Below are 21,064 nucleotides of genomic sequence, written 5' to 3'. Positions count from 1 at the left end.
TTTAATAAAATAGCAATGTATTTTACATTTTATGGTGACAAATCCACTAAAGGCCACTTTCTACATTTTTGCGAATGTGAAATTTGTTACTTAGGGTACGTTTTGTTGTATGTTTCAAAAAGCGCCCTCAAGTGGATTTACCATCTTAAACGTGCAATGAAATGTACCCGGAGCAACGTATTTTACATTTCAAAAAAATTGCAAATCTGAAATATGTTTCTTAGGGTACGCTTCGTTGTACGTTTCAGAAGCGCCCTCTAGTGGATTTTCCATCAGAACTGTGCAACGAAACAAACCCGGAGCAACATATTTTACTTTTTTACAGAATTGTATGTTAAACCACATATTTCTAATGAGCTTGGCTGAGTAAAAAATAATTAATATAAGTCAGCGCATCAAAATATAGTTGTTCATTAACAGTGCTGACACATCTGCTTGAACACACTTCTCATGTACGGAAAGTTTCTGTGGCAACATGGCAAGAAAAGCTAAACATTATTTAAAGATATTCAATTCATTAGTGTCATTCATAATACACCCACTTTAACGCAGTCTAAACTTTTACACTGGCACTGTCACTAATAACAAACCTCCAAGCAAGCTCAAAGAAGGTCTAAGAAAAAGTAGAAATGTGTGGTCTGAAGTCATGCTGACAATTATCAGGAAATAAAAAAGCTCCTCCAAACTTCACTGACTGAAAGTACAATCTGATGACACACTTGGTTGCAGAAGTAAGAGAAAGAGGTGAGAGCTAGCAGAACAGCAGTCAGTCTTTATTCAATAAGGATTAAACTAAACAAAACACTATGGCAGGGGCCACCAATCTTGTTCCTGGAGGTCCAGTGCCCTGCAGGGTTTAGCTCTAACTTGCCTCAACACACCTGTCAGGATGTTTTAAGTATACCTAGTAAGACATTGATTAGCTTGTTCAGGTGTGTTTGATTAGGGATGGAGCTAAAATCTGCAGGACACCAGACCTCCAGAAACAAGTTTGGTGATCCCTGCACTATAGCATAGGGCAGGGGTTCCCAAACTTTTCAGCCCGCGACCCCCAAAATAACAATGCCAGTGACTCGCGACCCCCAATATCCTCTGAGGTGGTTATAAAAACAGAAACCTTGCATGCAGTGATGCAGACACACCAATTAAATTTGTGTCAGTGCTTTAAATGTGCCAGAAAGTATAACCTGATGTTATAAAATCAAAATGCATCTGACGCTATTGCTGCCTTTAATATAATGTAATTACCCCAGGGGTCGCAATCCAATAGAACTAGTAACTATAAGCTACTATAGTAACTATATAGTAACTATAAACGACTATTTTTATTTTCAGTATAGTTATGGATAAAATATGTTAATTCTTATGGTTTAATAAAAATAAATAGATTTTTGGAAATCACCAGGCGACCCCCCTTCATTGCCCCGCGACCCCTCGGGGGGTCCCGACCCCCACTTTGAGAACCACTGGCATAGGGAAACTGCCACCGTGCTGCCGGAAAAGGGTCCATAATGTTTTTAATATATATTTTTTAATCCATCTCTTACAAAATATTGTACACTATCCCCTTGATTAATCATTTTAATTTTCAGCATCCACATTTCATATTCCGTATCAAACCCTCATGTTAATAGCACTGCGATTTGCAAAAGATACCAAGCTTTTTAGTAAAATCATTAAAAAAAAACTGTAAAAACACAATTTTTTTTCTTTTATTGATTCTAATTGAAAGAATATTGTTGAATATTAAAGGGGACCTATTATGCGCCTTTTTACAAGATGTATAATAAGTTTAGGTTTAGCTGTATGTTTAGTTATTATTGTTGAAATTTAAATATTGCTGAAATGAATGCTGAAATGAATGGATTATGAGATACAATATGGGAAGTATTGAACACCCTTTTTCTCAGAAAACATATTTTTAAAGGTGCCGTTGACTATAATAAGTCTCTGATGTCCCTACCCAGGTAGCAAAGAATTCTGGCCCAGATTTGGCATAAAGCTGGGACAGCAGGCATTCATTCGACAATGGCAGACAGCATGTGGGCCAAACATGGCCCAGGCTTGGCAGAGGTGGCACCGACTTTAAGGTGGCACACAATACTTGGGTCAGATATCAAATTTATTATTTGGCCCAGATGTAAATAATGAATATGTGGGCCTCGTAAATTTGGCCTATCTTGACCCACATTTAAAATACAATTAATTTATAAAGTAAAGAAAAAATTCTACCAATCATTTCACTTTTGAGAAAAAGCATGCCCAAAGTGCGCCTAAAGCGAAATGCTTCATGGGTTTATCAAATTGATTGCAGTCATGAAACACTAACATATCTGGCCTAGTTCAGGCCCAGTTATCTGTTACCTTGGTTGAGACTTGGCCCAGATATGGTCCAAGTTTGACCCTTATTGAAGCCAGAATTGGTCCAATCATGTACCAGAATTCACTGCAGCATGTGGGCCAAGCAAAAGCTGATTTTGTGGGCCAGATTTGAGCCAGAAAAAATTGCAATGTATGTTTGGCTTATTTTGACCCACTTTTAAAATACATTTGAATTATTTTTAAGAAAAGAAAAAAAATCTGCCAATCAGGTTGCTTTAAAAAAAAAAAAAGTGTGGCCATAAATCAAACTGCTTCATGAGTTTATCAATTTCATTGCAAACATGACACCAAGATATTTGGCCCAGTTCAGGCCCAGTTACGGGTTATTAACTTGCCTGAGACTTGGCCCAGATATTGTCCGTGGTTGATCCTTGTATGGAAGCCAGACTTGGTTCAATCATGTACCGTAATTCACTGCGGCATGTCAAGAAAAAGCTGATTGCATGGGTCAGAGCTGGGCCAGAAGAATTTTGCTATGTGGGTAGACTGTCATATGTGAAATTTCATACTAGAGAGATTTTCACTAGTGGGCGGGGCTTTCCCCCTCTGATGACACGTACAAAGGGAGAATGTCAATCAAAGTGTTTCTGCAGACTGTTTACATCAAGTCTGATTATAAATAATAAAATTAATTATTTTTTACCACTATAAGCTGGTTGTATTCAAACACTATTGCCACACAAGCCTTATAAAAGTGATTGTTTGCATAATAGGTCTCCTTTAATACAAACCACACACACAACACATAATGATATTTCCTATCAAACTTTGTCTTTCCCTGCCTTGTGTCAAAAGTAAAGCATGCTCCCATGCTGTTGAGTTGAATAATTATTTCAATATTACACACTGTTACGGTTTCAAGATGTCTAAATAACAAAAGCTGCCCTGACAGGATCGTTTATTTCCCCTCGGTTTTCTTCGCCTGCCCCTGGTGACGATGTAAATGCTACCTATCATGAATCTGTCTCTAGTGGAGATTTCATTTAGTAAAAGCCTAAGAGAAAACCAAAGCGCTTTATGTCTCATTTGCACTTTAATAAATGCCAAGTTAGAATTCATGAAGTATGAATTACCAATTTAATTTAACACTCATCATCGAAAAAGAAAACAGAAGACTGTGTGTTTATTACATTCTTGTTGAAATCATTCATTTTCCTTGGGCTAAGTCCCTTATTTATCAGGGGCTGCCACAACGGAATGAACCGCCAACTATGTTTTACGCAGCGGATGCCCCTCCAGCTGCAACCCAGTACTGGGAAACATCCATACACTCTCATATTCACACACACTTGTACACTATGGCCAATTTAGTTCATCAATTCCCCTATAGCGCACGTGTTTGGACTGTGGGGGAAACCGAAGCACACAGAGGAAACCCACAACACGCAAACTCCATAGAGAAATGCCAACTTGCCTAGCCAGGACTCAAACCAGTAACCTTCTTGCTGTGAGCAGACAATGCTAACCACTAAGCCACCATGCCACCCTCTAGTTAAAATCAGAAAATCTTTCACTGATATACAGTGAATAATAATAGTTACTGGCTGTAATGGCTGTCGACAAGTAATGCATCTTTTTAATTGTTGAGTCCTAGCTCTAGTTTAAAACACTGAACAATAGGTTAATGACTAAATGTGAGTCACATGGGAGCGGCAAACAAGAGCTGCGCGGCTCAGTGATCCCGCTAATAAATTATATTTATGTCAACACTGTTCACCGCTGTCCTTGGTAAGCAGAGTGGGTGATTTGGTACACAGATCATGAATATAACTGAACAGAAGTCAATGCATTTTAAGGTTGATAAATGTTGTTTAATGTTCTGACCTGCAAATTCATGAAGACGTGTCCAGTTGTAGACTGATGAATCACAGCATACTCTCTCTAATTAAGAGTAGAATCTTTTAATCTCACAGTAAACTGGAATAAGTCTATCGTTTTACATTTAAAGAGACAGATCACCTAAAAATGAAAATTACCTCATCATTTAATCTCCCTTTAGGCTTTTTAAACCTTCTTTCCACCTTCTTCTGTTGAATACAAGAAGATATTTCGAAGTATTCTCATTGACTTTAAAAGTATAGGAAAAAGTACTATGAAAGTCAGTGGGTGCTAGTTAGCAGATTTAAAGGGTTAGTTCACACAAAAAAATTACAATTACCTCATCATTTATTCTCCCTTTAGGCTTTTTAAACCTTCTTTCCACCTTCTTCCTTTGAACACAAAAGAAGATATTTCGAAGAATGCTCATTGACTTTAATAGTAGGGGGAAAAATACCATGGAAGTCGGTGGGTGCTAGCAAGCAGCATTCTTTAAAATATTGAACAAGAGTGTAAATGATGACAATTTATGTAATCTGGATAATACATAGGCAACGCAGTGGCGCAGTAGGTAGTGCTGTCACCTCACAGCAAGAAGGTCGCTGGTTCGAGCCTCAGCTCAGTTGGCGTTTCTGTGTGGAGTTTGCATGTTCTCCCTGCGTTCACGTGGGTTTTCTCCGGGTGCTCCGATTCCCCCCCCAGTCCAAAGACATGCGGTACAGGTAAATTGGGTTGGCTAAATTCTTCATTGTGTATGAGTGTGTGTGTGGTTGTTTCCTAGAGATGGGTTGCGGCTGGAAGGGCATCCGCTGTGTAAATGTGTGCTGGATAAGTTGGCGGTTCATTCCACTGTGGCGACCGCGAATTAATAAAGGGACTAAGCCGACAAGAAAATGAATGAATGAATGAATGAATGGATAATATATGAGTGTATGAAGAAGAAAACTGCCTCTTCGATTCAATAGACGTCACCACATGGATAGTGACGCAACAGATGCTTGGACAGCCTGTGGACTCACATTAATTATCTAAAAAAAACAGAAGGAGTAACAATGTCAGATTGATTGCAGTGAGACAAGCAGTGTCCGGAAAATTCTGTGCTGGATGGATGATGTACACGTGCAGATCCAGCCTCACAGACCCATTATCCAATTCTCTTAATGGAACAAAATGTCATTTCACAAAAAAAAAATGAACATGCTTCTGAAGAACTGAGAAGGCTTTTTTATTATTTAAATCACGACCATACTAAATAGATTTGACTTGGTTTTGTCTTGTTGCCCAGAACAACCACAAGACGACATCACATCACTGCCATGGCTCATTTAACCACATGGGATCTAAAAAACAAAACAACAACAAAAAAACAAAAACAAATCACTAATCCAAACCTCTGAATTACGATGATCAGTTTATATTTGGAGAATAGTTTGTTGTCAGCATATGGTTTTCAGATTTACATTACGTCATTAAGCTGATATCAGTTAGTAACAAATGCAATTGTTTACGTGGATTAAAGTTCACCACATCATTAATTTCTTTATTTCTAAAATGATCATTGCATAAGAGTACATATTTTTGCTACATTGCTTATTTTAAGAAAGCATTATTACTGAAGAATTACAGTAATATAGAGAGGTAAATCATTTAAGCTATGATTGATGGGATTTATATTATATATATATAACTGATTAAAAAAAACAAAGAGAACACATTAAGCTACAATGTGTTATTTTAAGTGTTCCCTTTCTTTTTTGAGCAGTATATATATATATATATAAAATATTTAATGACTATTAATGAATATATATATATATATATATATATATATATATATATATATATATATATATATATATATATATATATATATATATATATATATATATATATATAACTTTATATATATAGCCAATTATTCCACATTTATTACATTTATTAGCCCCCCTTTTATTTAATTTTTAAATATTTCCCAAATTATGATTAACAGAGCAAGGACATTGTCACAGTATGTCTGATAATATTTTTTCTTCTGGAGAAAGTCTTATTTGTTTTATTTCGGCTAGAATAAAATCAGTTTTTAAGTTTTTAAACACCATTTTAAGGACCAAATTATTAGCTTTTTTTGATATTCTACAGAACAAACCATTGCCTAACTTAATAACTAAGTCTAATTGTGGATCCCAGTTGTAAGAGAAACAAATAATAACGTGACTTCTACTTGTTTGTTTAGAAAAGTGGCAGAAGGTGGATTGTTCTGATGAATCATCTGTTGATCTGCATCCCAATCATCACCAATACTGCAGAAGACCTACTGGAACCAACGTGAAGCCAAGATTCTTACAGCCATCAGTCAAGTTTGGTGAAGGATAAACATGGTTTGGGATTACATTCAGTATGGAGGCGTGCGAGAGATCTGCAGAGTGGATGATCAACATCAACAGCCTGAGATATCAAGACATTTGTGCTGCCCATTACATTACAAACCACAGGAGAGGGACAATTCTCCAGCAGGATAGCGCTCCTTCTCATACTTCAGCCTCCACATCAAAGCTCCTGAAAGCAAAGAAGGTCAAGCTGCTCCAGGATTGGCCAGCCCAGTCACCAGATATGAACATTATTGAGCATGTCTGGGGTAAGATGAAGGAGATGTTGAAGATGAACACAAAGAGTCTTGATGAACTCTGGGAGTCCTGCTGAATGCTTCCTTTGCCATTCCATATGACTTTATTAATCAGTGATTTGAGTCATGTCAGAGATGTATGGATGCAGTCCTCCAAGCTCATGATGGAGTCAGACACAATATTCATTCTGTCTCCACTGCAGCAGGACTTTATATTCTATACTGGACATCATTTCTGTTCAGTGATGAGACTTTAGTGTAAGCAAAGTCAGACCTTACTGTCCTAATGAAGCCATTCAAAATCAAGGCATGATTCTTTTAGAGATATTATTTTGGTCAAATAAGCAAAATCTAGAGGCCTTTGCCTTCCATATAAGCCACTTCTGATTCCAAATATTCAACTAGAAGTTTTTATTTGTTGTTCCTAAAACTTGGATAGGCGTCAAGACTTTTGTCAGGCAGTGTATATATAATTGTCAAAATGTCATTCACATATTACAGGACTGTGGTGTATTAGATTTAGCTTTTATATGGTGGTCAAACACAATTTCTAGAGAATACACACACCTTCAATCCCATAAATCCTATTTAGGACACACATTTTCTCAGTTTAAAACTGCATTGATATTAACTCTGAAAAACTGGCACAATCACAAGACCTTGTGCCTTCAGTGTTCAACACCACCTTTCAGAGAACCACTGTAGCAAAATCACAGGACGTGTTTAAAGCAATTAAAAAGAAGTACATTTTTCCACTGATTAAAACGAATACACTGAAATGTATCATAGCAACAAGACTCGAAAATACTCATAAATGTATCCTTTCAGCGTGACAAAGTCATTCAGTACACACATCTATTACCGTGCACTGTATTATGAACAGCATCCTGAGGTATGCTACTGTATGATGTATTCTCTGTGTGACTGGGATGTTGGCAAGACAATTTTTCTGAACGTTGCAAGCAATATAAATGACAGAATTGGTTTAGGTGCTTTAATATTTTCTCTTATACAGTTGAAGACAGAATTATTCGCACTCTTGTATATTTTTTCCTGAATTTCAGTTTAAAGCAAATAAGATTTTCAGCCCATTTCTAAGTATCATAGTTTTCATATCTCATTTCTAATAACGGATTACTTTTGATCTTTGCCATGATGACAGCACATAATATTAGACTAGATATTCTTCAAGATACTAGTATTCAGCTTAAAGTGACATTTAAAGGCTTCACTAGGTTGATTATGTTAACGTTAGGGAAATTAGGCAAGATATTGTATAAGGATGATTCATTTTGTAAACAATTTAAAAACCTTTATTTCTTAAAGGGGCAAATAATATTGACCTTAAAATATATATTTTTTAAAAATGCTCCAAGTCTGAGGTCATGGTGCTCCACTGGAAAAAGGTTGTTTGCCATCTCCAGGTTGGAGGAAAGTCTTTACCCCAGGTGGAGGAGTTCAAGTATATTGTAATATTCAAGTATATTTTCTTCATGAGTGAGGGAAGGATGGAGCGTGAGATTGACAGGCGGATTGATGCAGCGGCAGCAGTAATGCGGTCAGAGTCCGGTCCGTTGTGGTAAAGGAGGAGCTGAGCCGAAAGGCAAAGCTCTCGACTTACCGGTCAATCTACGTTCCTACTCTCACCTATGATCATGAGCTTTGTGTCACGACTGAAAGGACAAGATCTCGGATACAGGCGGCCAAAATGAGTTTCTTTCACAGGGTGGCAGGTTGCACCCTTATAGACAGGGTGAGGAGCTCTGTCACCCAGGAGGAGCTCGGAGTAGACCTGCTGCTCCTCCACATTGAGAGAAGTCAGCTGAGATGACTTGAGTTTTGGATGCCTCCTGGATGCCTCCCTAGGGAGGGGTTACATGCATGTCCCACCAGGAGGAGGCCTAGGACACGCTGGAGGGACTATGTTTCCCGGCTAGCTCAGGATCCCCCCAGAGGAGATGGAGGAAGTGTCTGGGGAGAGGAAAGTTTGGGGTTCCCTCCTAAGACTGCTGCCCCTGCAACCTGGCCCCGGAAAAGCGGAATGAGATGAGATTATAACAGTACTAATATGTCCCATTGAGAGTGTATATGAAGTTTCAGCTCAAAATACTTCACAAATCAAATTTTATAACCGTTTGAAACCGACCCTTTTAGGCTTTGATCCTAATTGTAGCATTTTAGGTTCTGTCACTTTAAATTTAAATGAGACCCGGCCGCAAAAAAACTGTTGAGAATGAATGAATTAATGAATTAAACTGCTTTTATTTTAGCTGAAATAAAACAAATAAGACTTTTTCCAGAATAAATAATTTTTAGAAAGAAAAAAAAAATCACAGGGGGTGAATAATTGTGATTTTAACTGTATACACAGTTGAAATCATAATTATTAGCCCCCCTAAACTATTAGTCCCCCTGTTTATTTTTCACTCCAATTTCTGTTTAGCGGAGAGATGATTTTTTTCCAGCACATTTCTGAACATAACATTTACATTTTTACATTTAGTCATTTAGCAAATGCTTTTATCCAAAGCGACTTACAAATGAGGACAAGGAAGCAACTTACACAACTATAAGAGCAACAATGAATAAGTGCTGTAGGCGAGTTTCAGGTCTGTAAAGTCTGAGAAGGAAAGTATTAGTAACTTTTTTTATTTTTTTTATTTTTTGGGTACAGTTAGTGTGATATCCAGAGAGGCAATTGCAGATTAGGAAGTAATAGTTTTAATAATAGTTTTAATAACTCATTTCTAATAACTAATCTATTTTAGCTTTGCCATGATAGTGACAGTGAATTACATTTGACTAGATATTTTTCAAGACACTTCTGCACAGCTTAAAGTGACATTTAAAGGCTTAACAAGGTTCATTAAATTAACTAGGCAGGTTAGGGTAATTAGGCAAGTTAATGTATAATGATGGTTTGTTCTGCAGACCATCAATGCTGCAAGGGGCTAATAATATTGACCTTAAAACAGTTTAAAAAATTAAAAACTGCTTTTATTATAGCCAAAATAAAACAGATAAGACTTTCTCCAGGAGAAAAAAAAATATTTATAAAAAAAATAAAATAAAAATAATTTTTAAAAATAATAATTAAATAATTAAATAAAAAGAATAAAAATAAAAAAATAAAATAAATAAAAATCGAAGGGCGGCTAATAATTCTGACTTTAACTGTATATACATACATTTATTTATCTATTACTGCATGCATTGAGCTTTTCATGCAACTCTGCCGTCATATTTGCGATCAGCATTCAGAAGGCATCTAGTCTCCTGATGGCTCATGTCTCAGGGCACGTCAGATCTGGGCCAGGTCATGAAAACGCTGACAGGCAGCAGATGTTGTGCTTGGAGGCCAGCTTCACTGCACTCATATCAAGAAGACAATGAGCAGCTTCATTGGATTCCTGTTGCAGCACACCACACCTGGCAGACATCAAATAATCAAGTGCCAGAAAAAGAGAGCAGGCAATACACAAATGTGCTAACTCTCTTTACTGTACTGGCTTGCTTATAAAGAAAGGCACTGTTGAATTCCTGTCAAACTAAGGGTAAGACTTGTTGTACGTTTCCTTCGGTTAAAAATTATACATAAAAATAGAGCATAAAAGCACCCTAAAATATAGTTCTTTAGACGATAATATTAATATGTTGGTCTTAAGAATATGTATAAGATAGTCTACTCCAAAACAGTAAAAAAAAAATGGCGTTTAGAAGATATAAACATGTAAAGCTTGCAGTTTGTCACTGAATAAATCAAAAAAATTTCTGACATCACCTCATTAGTTTCTCATCAAATCTTCCGACCAATCGAATGCTCTCTAGTATCTGACATGCTCCGCCCCCTTGTTCTCATTTGCTTTTCATTTTATGCACTCGAGTTCAATCACTCTCACTGGTAGAGCTGTGATAAAAACAAAACGCTATTGGCTGTTTTTTTAAAGGGGAGGAGCTAAAATGTCCCTTTCTTTATATTTCAGCTGAGATTACGTCAAATTTTAAATTACAAAAAGCACTTTTCGGACCCTTCAATTCACCAAAAGAAATTTAAGTGACTCCTGGCATATAGTGAGTGTGGTGAGTGCTTGCCTATTGCTTTGCAGTTGATAAGGTGTTTTGAGAGGTTGTTATTTTGTTAGCGTGTTCTAGGTAGTTGTTAGGTTGTTACCATCTAGCCCGAGTCAAGCTCTTATTCACCCTCAGGCCAGCAGAACAACACTAAAGATGGTTTTTAGCAGAACTCATGGTCCTGAAAGCTAAAGTGTCATCACATGGATAACAGGTAACACAAAATACACTGTGGAATTGGTATGTGTATATATTCCTATGCATAATGCAAGATAATTTACCTGAAACTACAAATAATGATGATATAAATAAAGTTCAGTTTCTTGTGCCAACAGATCTAAAAGTCAGCACAGGTAAATTTGCAGTGTGAGAAAAGCATATCTGAAAAAAAGAAATGCACCAAGAGCTTCATGCCTTAAGGGACTGAATTAACAGCAAGGCTTTTATTTTGGGGGTAAACTTGACTCTTTTAATGTACATGTGAGAGTTTTTTTTTGTCATTCATGCGCAAATGTCAAGTGCAATGAAGGATGAGTCAAGTGTAGTAATGGAGATGCTTGCTCTAGTAAACACTGCTGACAATCCACGTCAGGCAGACAGGTTGCTCTTTATTTAGATCTGAAACTGCCTTTTCCTGTCATCTTTCAGTAAGCGATATGTGATAGTACTGTGTAATGCTTCAAGTTTCTAATCTTAAAACCTTTTATGCCCCCGGATTAATAAAGGAACTAAGCTGAAAAGAAAATGAATGACTGAATATTTGGCCATAATGAGCAGTGTTACATTTGGAGGATAAAGGGAAAAGCTTACAAGTCTAGGAACAGCATCCCAACTGTGAAGTATGGGGGCGGCAGCATCATGTAGTGGGTCTGTTTTGCTGGAAGAGGGACTGGTCCACTTTACAACATAGATGGCATCATGAAAAAAGAACATTATGTAGAAATACTGAAGCAACATCTCAAGACATCAGCCAGGAAATTACAACTTGGCCACAAATGGGTCTTCCAAACAGACCATGACCCTAAGCATACTGCCAAATTAGGTAAAATGTGCTTTAAGGACGACAGAATGAATGCTTTGGAGTGGCCATCACAAAGCCCTGATCTCAATCCTATAGAAAATTTGTCGGCGGAGATGAAAAAGCTTGTGCGAGCAAGACAGCCTACAAATCTGACTCAGTTACAGCAATTCTGTCAGGAGGAATGGGCCAAAATTCCTGCAAACTATTGGGAGAAGCTTGTGGAAGGATATCCAAAACATTTGACCAAAGTTATACAGTTTAAAAGCAAAGCAAAAAAAATACCAAGGAAATGTGTGTAAACTTTTGACTGTCTAGAAATTAATAAAAAAATTCTCAAAAAAAAATTCACACACATATTTCCTTCGGTGACTGTCGCTTTAAATTCAAATGAGATTGTGCTCTTTTCAAAAGAGGGCGGAGCTACAAATTCCTGTGTGTCAGCATAGTGGCAAAAACAAGACTAATGTCCTATGCTAATGATGAGGGAGAGATAGTCACTAGTGGGCGGGGCTTTCCCCCTCTGGTGACACGTACGAAGGGAGAATGTCAATCAAAGTGTTTCTGCAGACTGTTTTTTTTCAAGCGTCATAACAAAACATAAAATAATATTTTTTACCATCAGAAGCTGGTTATATTGCCACACAACTTTGTTTTAACCTTTTATAAAAGTATTTAAGTCTCATTTAAATAATAAAGACCTGAGGCCAGGTCTTTTTCTCATTTATTCCCCAGCAGCACAAACACAAGCAAACACTTTCACATTTCATCTTAAATCACCATTAATTCCAGGATTCAGGCACACGTTACTTATTGATTCATCTGGACAACAGAACATCCACAGCTGCTCCGAATCAAAGCATGAAATAAATAAATAAAAAGCAAAGCTGATCGTGTCTCTGAGCAGGAGACAAGGATATCAGCTCTTAAAGGCACAGTTCACCTAAAAATAAAAAAAAAACAGTTCATTTACTCACCTACAGGTCATCCAAGATGTACAGTAGGTGACGTGTTGCCTTCAGTAGAACATTAAAGAAGATTTTGAGCTGAATCTGTAGTGCTTGGAGATACATATAATGGCAGTAAATGGTACTAGGTTTTTAGATTAAAAATAAACAGACAAATGAGTCCAAATCAATAGCCATTTTGTCATCAAGGTTATTAGACTACAATTGGACTACATTCGCTCATTCTGAAAACGTAGCCCTATATACATTTCTGGAGATCACGAATTATGTAGTCAGAAGTACGTATGGTTGCATTTTGTCATTAAAACGAACGCTATGGGGTGATATGACGCCGTTCCTTTTCACGCTTAGCAGCCCACTGCAGATGCAGAGAGAAGTTGACCACGACAACAGGGTTCAAGTTTGGTGAAGAACAGTTCCAGAAAGCGCGCAAGTCAAAAACGGAACCCAAAAACTAAAATAAACAAGTAAATAACAGGGTGAGAATGTGGTAACATCTGAAAACGTGGTAAAAATCAGACTAGGGAAGGGGAAGCGGGTCAATTGGTGCTTTTGAAAACACTATTGGTTGGGTCTAGGGAAGGGTGGCTCAATTGGTCGGTCAGTCAGTCGACAGTGGCCTCTGGTGGACGTACACGAAAACAGCAGGCAAAAATGGCACTCTCTGGAATGGAATTTTGAGATCTCAAAAAGCGTACACAGCGGCCTCTGGTGGATTCGCGAAAACAAAAACTGCAAAAAAAGTACACCCTGGAACATATTTAGCACTCTGCAGAAATGTACATAGGGGTACATATCTATAATGAGCCTGGTTTGACATTCGCACATGCACAGAGAACTGTTTGACCAGGCTGCATATGCATTAAAGCTAGCAATATTGTAAATGATGTTCAATTTCTTACATGGAGACCTCAGTGTGTCATTAGAAGCCATGACTACTGATTTGGACTCATTTGTTTGTGATTATTTTTAATTTAAAAACCGTACTATTCACTGCCATTACATGAATCACCAAGGACCAAAGATTCAGATTAAAATCTTCAACTAAAGAAAAAAAAAAAAAAAAAAAAGTCACCTTCACTTAAAGGCTCGGCCAATGAATGATATTATATCAAATTGTGATGGGATTTTTGTCAATAATAATGATAAGATTTTGATGTTTTTAACTCTATATTGATTTAAAAGCTAAACAAACAGCAGAATTGTGCAACAATAGGAATCTAAAAGTATGTTGATATTAGAGGTGTACTAAATTTTCAGCCACTGAAAATGTATCGGCCAAATATGTTATGCCATTTAATAATGTTCACATTTTTCTGGCTTCAGTCATTGGGAGACTCTAAATCTGAAAGCACTAACCACCTAAATCAACATGTATATCGTTATGGTTCAATGTGGAAAATAATTATCGAGATTGCATTTTTGCCATATTTCCAACTTGAGGATGAGTAAATGAACTGGAAGGTTTCATTTTGGTGTGAACTACCCCTTTAAGGTTAATGAAAGCACAGAAATCTTTAAGCTTAATTTCTCAACAAACCCCTCTGGAGCTTCGATCATTATATTATTGTCAACATATTATCACAGCAAGTCATCTCATCAAGACGTCAGCTCTTCCTCTAACACAACTGGCTAATAAAACCCAAGCGCATTGTCTATCAGAACAACTTGAATTGCAGAACCCCTTGAAGAACCCAACGACCTGTTTGCACGCTGTGCACAAGATTGTCTCTTTCAATAGACGGACTTTCTCATCTTATTCTTTGTGCAGGTTGTGACCGTGCTTGTCTTTGCACCATGCATTTCAAGAAACCTCAATCTCCTTGGTAACCCTATTGAAGTCTGCATTGTGCAGCATTTATAATGCCATTGTAATACCTAGTTATAATACCAAATGTCTTTACAAAATTGTCTTAAAATCATTGTAACCTCGTTCATGCAGTGTGTTCGAACGTGTTTAGTCACTACCGCAAACAAAATAAGTAATATTACAGTAATGACATGCAGGAAAAACTGAGTTTAACATGCATTATAAGCAATATGTGCGACCACAAAACCACAAGTGTGAGTGCCTTCTTCTTTTAAGTTAATTGAGATTTATAAATCATATAAAAGCTAAATAAATTCGCTTTGCATTGATGTATGGTTTGTTTGAATAGGACAATATTAAGCCAAAATATCTGAGGGTGCAAAAAAAATCAAAACATTGAGAAATGTACCTTAAATTACGTTCTTTAGTTGAGTTTTGATATATTTAAGGTAGAATATTTACAAACCCCTTCATGGATCACGATCTTTACTTAATATTCTAACTGTCAGGCATAAAATAAAGATGTAGCCTATCATTTTGACTCATACATCGATTTTTTTTGGCTTGCCAAATATTTACCAATGCACTGTACTACTGGTTTTGTGGTCCAGGATTACACATTTGTTATTTTAGAATAATTTTACAATACATTACATTACTTTTTGGCTAATTCCTTTGGCTAACAGTACTGAATTTGCACTGTAAAATGGTCTAAACCCAGAGATCATCATGTATGCGCTTGTTTATAAGAAAGTAACAATGCTATTCACATTTTAACTATTTAATTTAACTAATAATATAAGTTCAACAGCAATCTTAGAGCAATTAAGCAGTGAAAACACTTACACACACTGTTTTTCACAACGTATATTGCGAATATAGCATGTCATTATAAAGCGCGGGGAAATGAATGCATAGAATAGATACAGGTACAGTACTTACACGAAAACTCCGAAGAGCAGCACTCTTACGGCAATCTCCAGAGCCAATTCACGCACATATTTCCTTCGGTCTGGAGGAGACATCTTCATATTTTGTTTTTTTCACACGGGAGAGTCTGGACTGAATGAAACCACAAGCGGGAAACGGAGGAGTCTTCGGTTTAGTCCACAATAATAGCCCCTAAACACGCGACACACTTCGGCGTCCGGCACCTTCAGCTCTTAGTCTTGTTGTGTTCATTTGGAAAACACCGCGGCAGTGCTGAAATGCCCCCTGTGGCACTACAGGTGTTGTATGTAGAGTTCTGTTCCCTTTAAAGGTGTCAGTGGATCCTGTAGTGCGCGAGGTGAGAGACTAGTGTGAATCAGACTACAGCATCTGAGCCGAGCAGATTCAGTTCAGGTGATGCTCTCTAATCAAAGTCTCTCTCTCTCTCTCTCTCTCTCTCTCTCTCTCTCTCTCTCTCTCTCTCTCTCTCTCTCTCTCTCTCTCTCTCTCTCTCTCTCTCTCTAATTCAACTGTAACTTGCTTTAATGGCATGACAATAATAAATAATGATAGATAGATAGATAGATAGATAGATAGATAGATAGATAGATAGATAGATAGATAGATAGATATTTTATTTAATAAAGTCCTAAACTATTATTATTCTTTATTATTTTTCTTCATTTGCTTTATTTATTAATTATATTTTTTATCTTTTAAATTTTGTCTAAATTTTTATTATTTTTCCAAATATTTTTACAAATTATTTTTGTTATTTAATTTATTTTATCATTTTATATTAATTTAATAGGCTATTGCATTTATTTATTTCTGTATCTTTTTTTTTTACTTTGATTTCTTTTTACCTTTCAGTCTGTAACATGGAAATGAGGGAGGCGTTTCATAAATATCTGAATAGATGACGCATACAAATGAATGAAAACACAAATAAATTAATTAAAGTTTAAAATAAGAAAATATGAATGCAAATACGCGCACAAAATAATAAATGCATGATTAAATAATACATGAATTGAATAAAATACAAAAATACACAGTTTTTTTATTTATTTTTGTATTTTGTTTTTTTACAAAATGTCTGCATTTATGTAAAAGATTTTGCTGGATTAAAAAAATTATATGTGACCTAATAATAAACTTCATCACATCACTCAATCTTCATGTTGTGCTAGTGTCTATAGACTGTTGGCGTATACTGTGGCAGCATTATTTTATAGTCACGGTTTCGGATGGTAATAGCCTGTACAGATGAATTACCATATTCATGATGAGACATGCTCCGAAATTAATTTTCAATGCTCCTTATTTATCTTTTCGCACTAATGCATAATATCTCTCAGTATGTAGAGCTAATGTTTATATTGCTTTCTAATTATGTTTGGAATGGATGCTTCCACACACACACACAGAACAGAACAGAAATCATTGTATTAAATAAAAATAACCTTCATGGTTGACTGAATATACTGTAATAGGTTTTAATTACATTATATATATATATATTGTTCAGCAAATAGGCTATAAATCAAACGTGGAGATTTTTAAAATACCATAACCTTATTTACAGATTAGAATATCATTTATGTGCTTTTAATGATTTAAAACTGCCACCTTAAAGGGATAGCTCATCAAAAATGAGATTCACTTATTCATTCATTTATTCATTTTGTTCTTCTTTCATCTGAGAAATATCGCTAAGTTGCGAAGTATGCTATCCATCTCAGATGCAGAAAAGCTAGTGCATGCTTTTATGACTTCTAGGCTGGATTACTGTAATGCTCTGTTTGCTGGCTGCCCAGCATCCTCTATTAATAAACGTCAGCTAGTACAAAATACAGCTGCCAGAGTTCTTACAGGTCTAGAAAATATGATCATATCACCCTAGTTTTATCCTCCTTACACTGGCTGCTTGTTAAGTTTCGTATTTATTATAAAATATTGCTTCTTACCTATAAAGCTTTAAATAATCTAGGTTCTGTTTATCTAACCAACCTTCTGTCTCGCTACAATCCAACCCGCTCTTTAAGATCTTAAAACTCAGGGCTTCCGGTGGTACCTAGAATAGCAAAGTCGAGTAAAGGAGGTCAAGCCTTCTCATTAATGGCTCTCAAACTCTGGAATAGCCTTCCTGATTCCGAGGCTCAGACACACTCTCCCAAATCAAAACTAGATTAAAGACCTATCTTTTAAGTAAAGCATACTCTCAGTGCATCACTTAGCGGTATGGTACATGAATGTGCCCCCCGCAGGTTTCTGCATCTCGTTTATTTACACTATGAACAGCAGCAATGCTAATTATTCTCTTTATTCTCTATTTCCACCTGGGGATACTCATCCCGAGGCCCTCAGACTATGCAGCGTCACTAATTCGATCTAAGACCAGCAACAAGTTGATCCCAAGGTATCCATATCTTGGACCAGGCCGTATCCTGAGCAGCTGCAGTGGTGGTCATGGAGGAGTGGAGAGCATGAGGCTGATTCCTGTGACGCTCCAGGGACAGACGAGTCTTCACTGAGGTCCAGCTTTCCAGCCTCCGGAGCCTAGACTGCGGCTCTGCACAAGGCGTTTGGCCAGCGGAGAAATGGTCGTGCCCAACTGAGCCTGGTTTCTCTCAGGGTTTTTTAATTCTTCACTTTAGCCAATTGGTGAAGTTTTTTCCTTGCAGCTGTCGCAACTAGCTTGCTTGGTTCGGGATCTGTAGAGCTGCGCATCGATGGATTTGCTCTTCAGTCTTTCGCCTTATCGCACTGGGTGTATGATTGGGGCCATTATCTTCAGCAGGTACAGTGTGAATAATCTATTGTCAGACGGCTGCTTCTCACTCAGGGCTGTCTATGCTAATGAGGGTGAGATGGTCACTAGTGGGCGGAGCTTTCTCTTACTAATGGCATGTACAAAGCCAGAGTGTCAATCAAAGTGTTTCTGCAGACGGTTTTTATCAAGTGGGATTATAAAAAAAAATAGAATTAATTAAAATGTAGGCTGATTATATTCAGACAGTTGCCACACAATTGTCTTTAAACCCCATATAAAAGTGCTGATTGCATATAGGACCTCTTTAATGCAACCAAAAAAACTCAGGGGTGATGAAATCCCTAAACAGAAAAGCCCAGCACTTTGACAGATTAGCACAATTAATGTCAAGATTACAAGACTTGAAACACAAGGCCATAAATACAACACAACACAACACAAATACCTTAACAAGAAAGGGGGGAAATCAAAATCACAGAGAGCAAGGGAAACGGGGAAATAAACACAAGATACCGAATCGATCTGACTTGCTGTTTGCCCACTTAATGGCCATAAAGCCGCGTAACAAATGCAGGTGGAGGCTTGCGCATCCCTCAGCATTTCTTCATGTTGCCTATTAGCGGGCGAAGAAAGCAGAGGAGCTACACAGCACGAAGACAATGATGGAGAAGCCCAGCAGATCTGAGAACTAAACCTGCAGGCAACAGCACAGCTTTGTTCCCACTTCATACAAGCTCATGAATATTTTACACTATGTTAAAACAGACTGCCTGTCTCCTTCCTGCTCCAGCACAGAAGACAAAGAAGTTCTCTGGGACATTTTATTGCAAAGATTTCATCAAACGATTCTCTGTGTTTTGGCAGAATGCATGTTCAGAGGCGAGTGTTTATCGGCTTCATGCATCATTTCATGTCCTCATGTTTAATTGCTGAAGGTTAATGTTAGTTCGGCTGCTTTTTTTACTCGCTCAAAGATTTTCACATCTCACTCTCCTGGATGCTTTTTCTGTCACTTAGGAAATTGAATGTGCAATATTTAGTTATCTGCTTGGTTTTAAGAGATAAGTCAATGCTTGTCAAATATAAACAACAGTACAGGGAGGAAAAAACATGGCAAAATTTCCAATCACATGGCAGCAACTCAATGCATTTAGGCATGCAGACATGGTTAGGCTCACCAAATCTGGACAATAGAAGATTGGAGAAGCGTTGCCTGCTCTGATGAGTCTCCATTTCTGCTGCCACATTCGGATGGTCGGGTCAGAATTTGGCATCAACAACATGAAAGCATGGATCCATCCTGCCCTGTATCAACAGTTCAGGCTGCTGGTGGTGGTGTAATGGTGTGGGGGATATTTTCTTGGCACACTTTGGGCTCATTAGTACCAACTGAGCATCATGTCAACGTCACAGCCTACCTGAGTATTGTTGCTGACCATGTCCATCCCTTTATGAGCACAGTGTGCCCATCTTCTGATGGCTACTTCCAGCAGGATAACACACCATGTCATAAAGCACCTTGTTCTTGTTTGTCGTTTTCCAACAATTATCTGGCAACACAAAGTGACGGGTTATCTCTTTACCTGTTATTTCTTTACCTGCTATCTCCTTGCAAAGGATTATTCAGTGCAAATAGATTATATGTGTATTAATAAACATCACTAACCACTTGTTTTGAGTGTTTTTTTTTTTAGAATTTTTTTTTGCTAATAGTAAAGCAAAACAGTCAATTAAAGTAATAATTTCATATAAATGTATATGCACATTAAATAATAAATGTTAATGATGTAATTTAGTAAATAAACCCCAACAAAACACATACACTGTAAAAAATAAATTGTTGAGAAAACATTAAAAAAAATAAGGCAACTTGATGCAATAAGAACTTTGAGTTGTCTCTACAACAGTTTCGTTTTTCTCAGTAACAATATTTTGTTCAGCTAACAAAATTTTGTTTATTTATGCAATGTTGATTATTGTATTTTACTAATAAAGATATTATTGTCATCAACTGAAGCACTGAGTCTTTTTTTCTGCTTAGTGGATGATTTTTTTTCAAATAGGCAAAATAACCAATTAGTTCTAGTTAGCATATCATCCTGTTTTTAATCATTTTACTTAAAAATGAGCACAAACTTACTACTTCATCCATTTATTTTCCCTTTATTCATCAGGGGTCACCACAGCGGAATGAACCGCCAACTTGTTCAGCATCTGTTCTACAGAGCGCATGTCTTTTCAGCTGCAACCCAGTACTGGCAAACATCCATTCACACTCCTGTACCTCATGTCTTTGAACTGTGGCGGAAACCGGATCACCTGGAGAAAACCCACATGATGCCACCTGACCCAGCCAGGTCTCGAACCAGCAACCTTCTTGCTGAGGTGACTGTGCTACCAACTGCGCCACTGTGTCACCCCTCTTTCAAGCAACTGATAAACAAACTAAGTTTTCGATCGTCACGCATGCACAAATTATTTAAATGTCAACATTCCTGTTCAACACAAATGTTTGTCCAGAAAAGTCAGTTAAACATGTAGACATAGCATTTTAGTGACTATTGTTGATTTAACGAAGTGGCTGACACAGAGGGATCCATTTGCAGTATTTTTATTAAACAGTTTAATAAACAATAGCACACAGATGGCGGCAGGTAAACACAGGATG

At 37.1% G+C, this 21,064-nt stretch overlaps 2 protein-coding genes across 2 annotated transcripts in view; one reads left to right on the top strand and one right to left on the bottom strand.

The window, feature by feature from the left end:
* Window positions 1-16,046, bottom strand: part of plpp4 (phospholipid phosphatase 4) — a 127,275-nt gene extending 111,229 nt beyond the window's left edge. The window contains exon 1 of the mRNA XM_002664083.8: window positions 15,633-16,046. Coding sequence (XP_002664129.3) covers window positions 15,633-15,721 — 89 coding nt within the window. The 5' untranslated portion in view covers window positions 15,722-16,046. The remainder of the gene's footprint in view (window positions 1-15,632) is intronic.
* The window catches only part of fbxo9 (F-box protein 9), an 884,197-nt gene that overhangs the window by 755,180 nt on the left and 107,953 nt on the right, over window positions 1-21,064 (top strand). The window lies entirely within an intron of this gene.

The sequence above is a fragment of the Danio rerio genome, chromosome 13 (genome assembly GCF_049306965.1).
Source record: "Danio rerio strain Tuebingen ecotype United States chromosome 13, GRCz12tu, whole genome shotgun sequence".
NCBI lineage: Eukaryota > Metazoa > Chordata > Actinopteri > Cypriniformes > Danionidae > Danio > Danio rerio.
The sequence above is the reverse complement of the archived record's forward strand: the minus strand, read 5'-3'. Positions and strand labels throughout refer to the sequence as shown.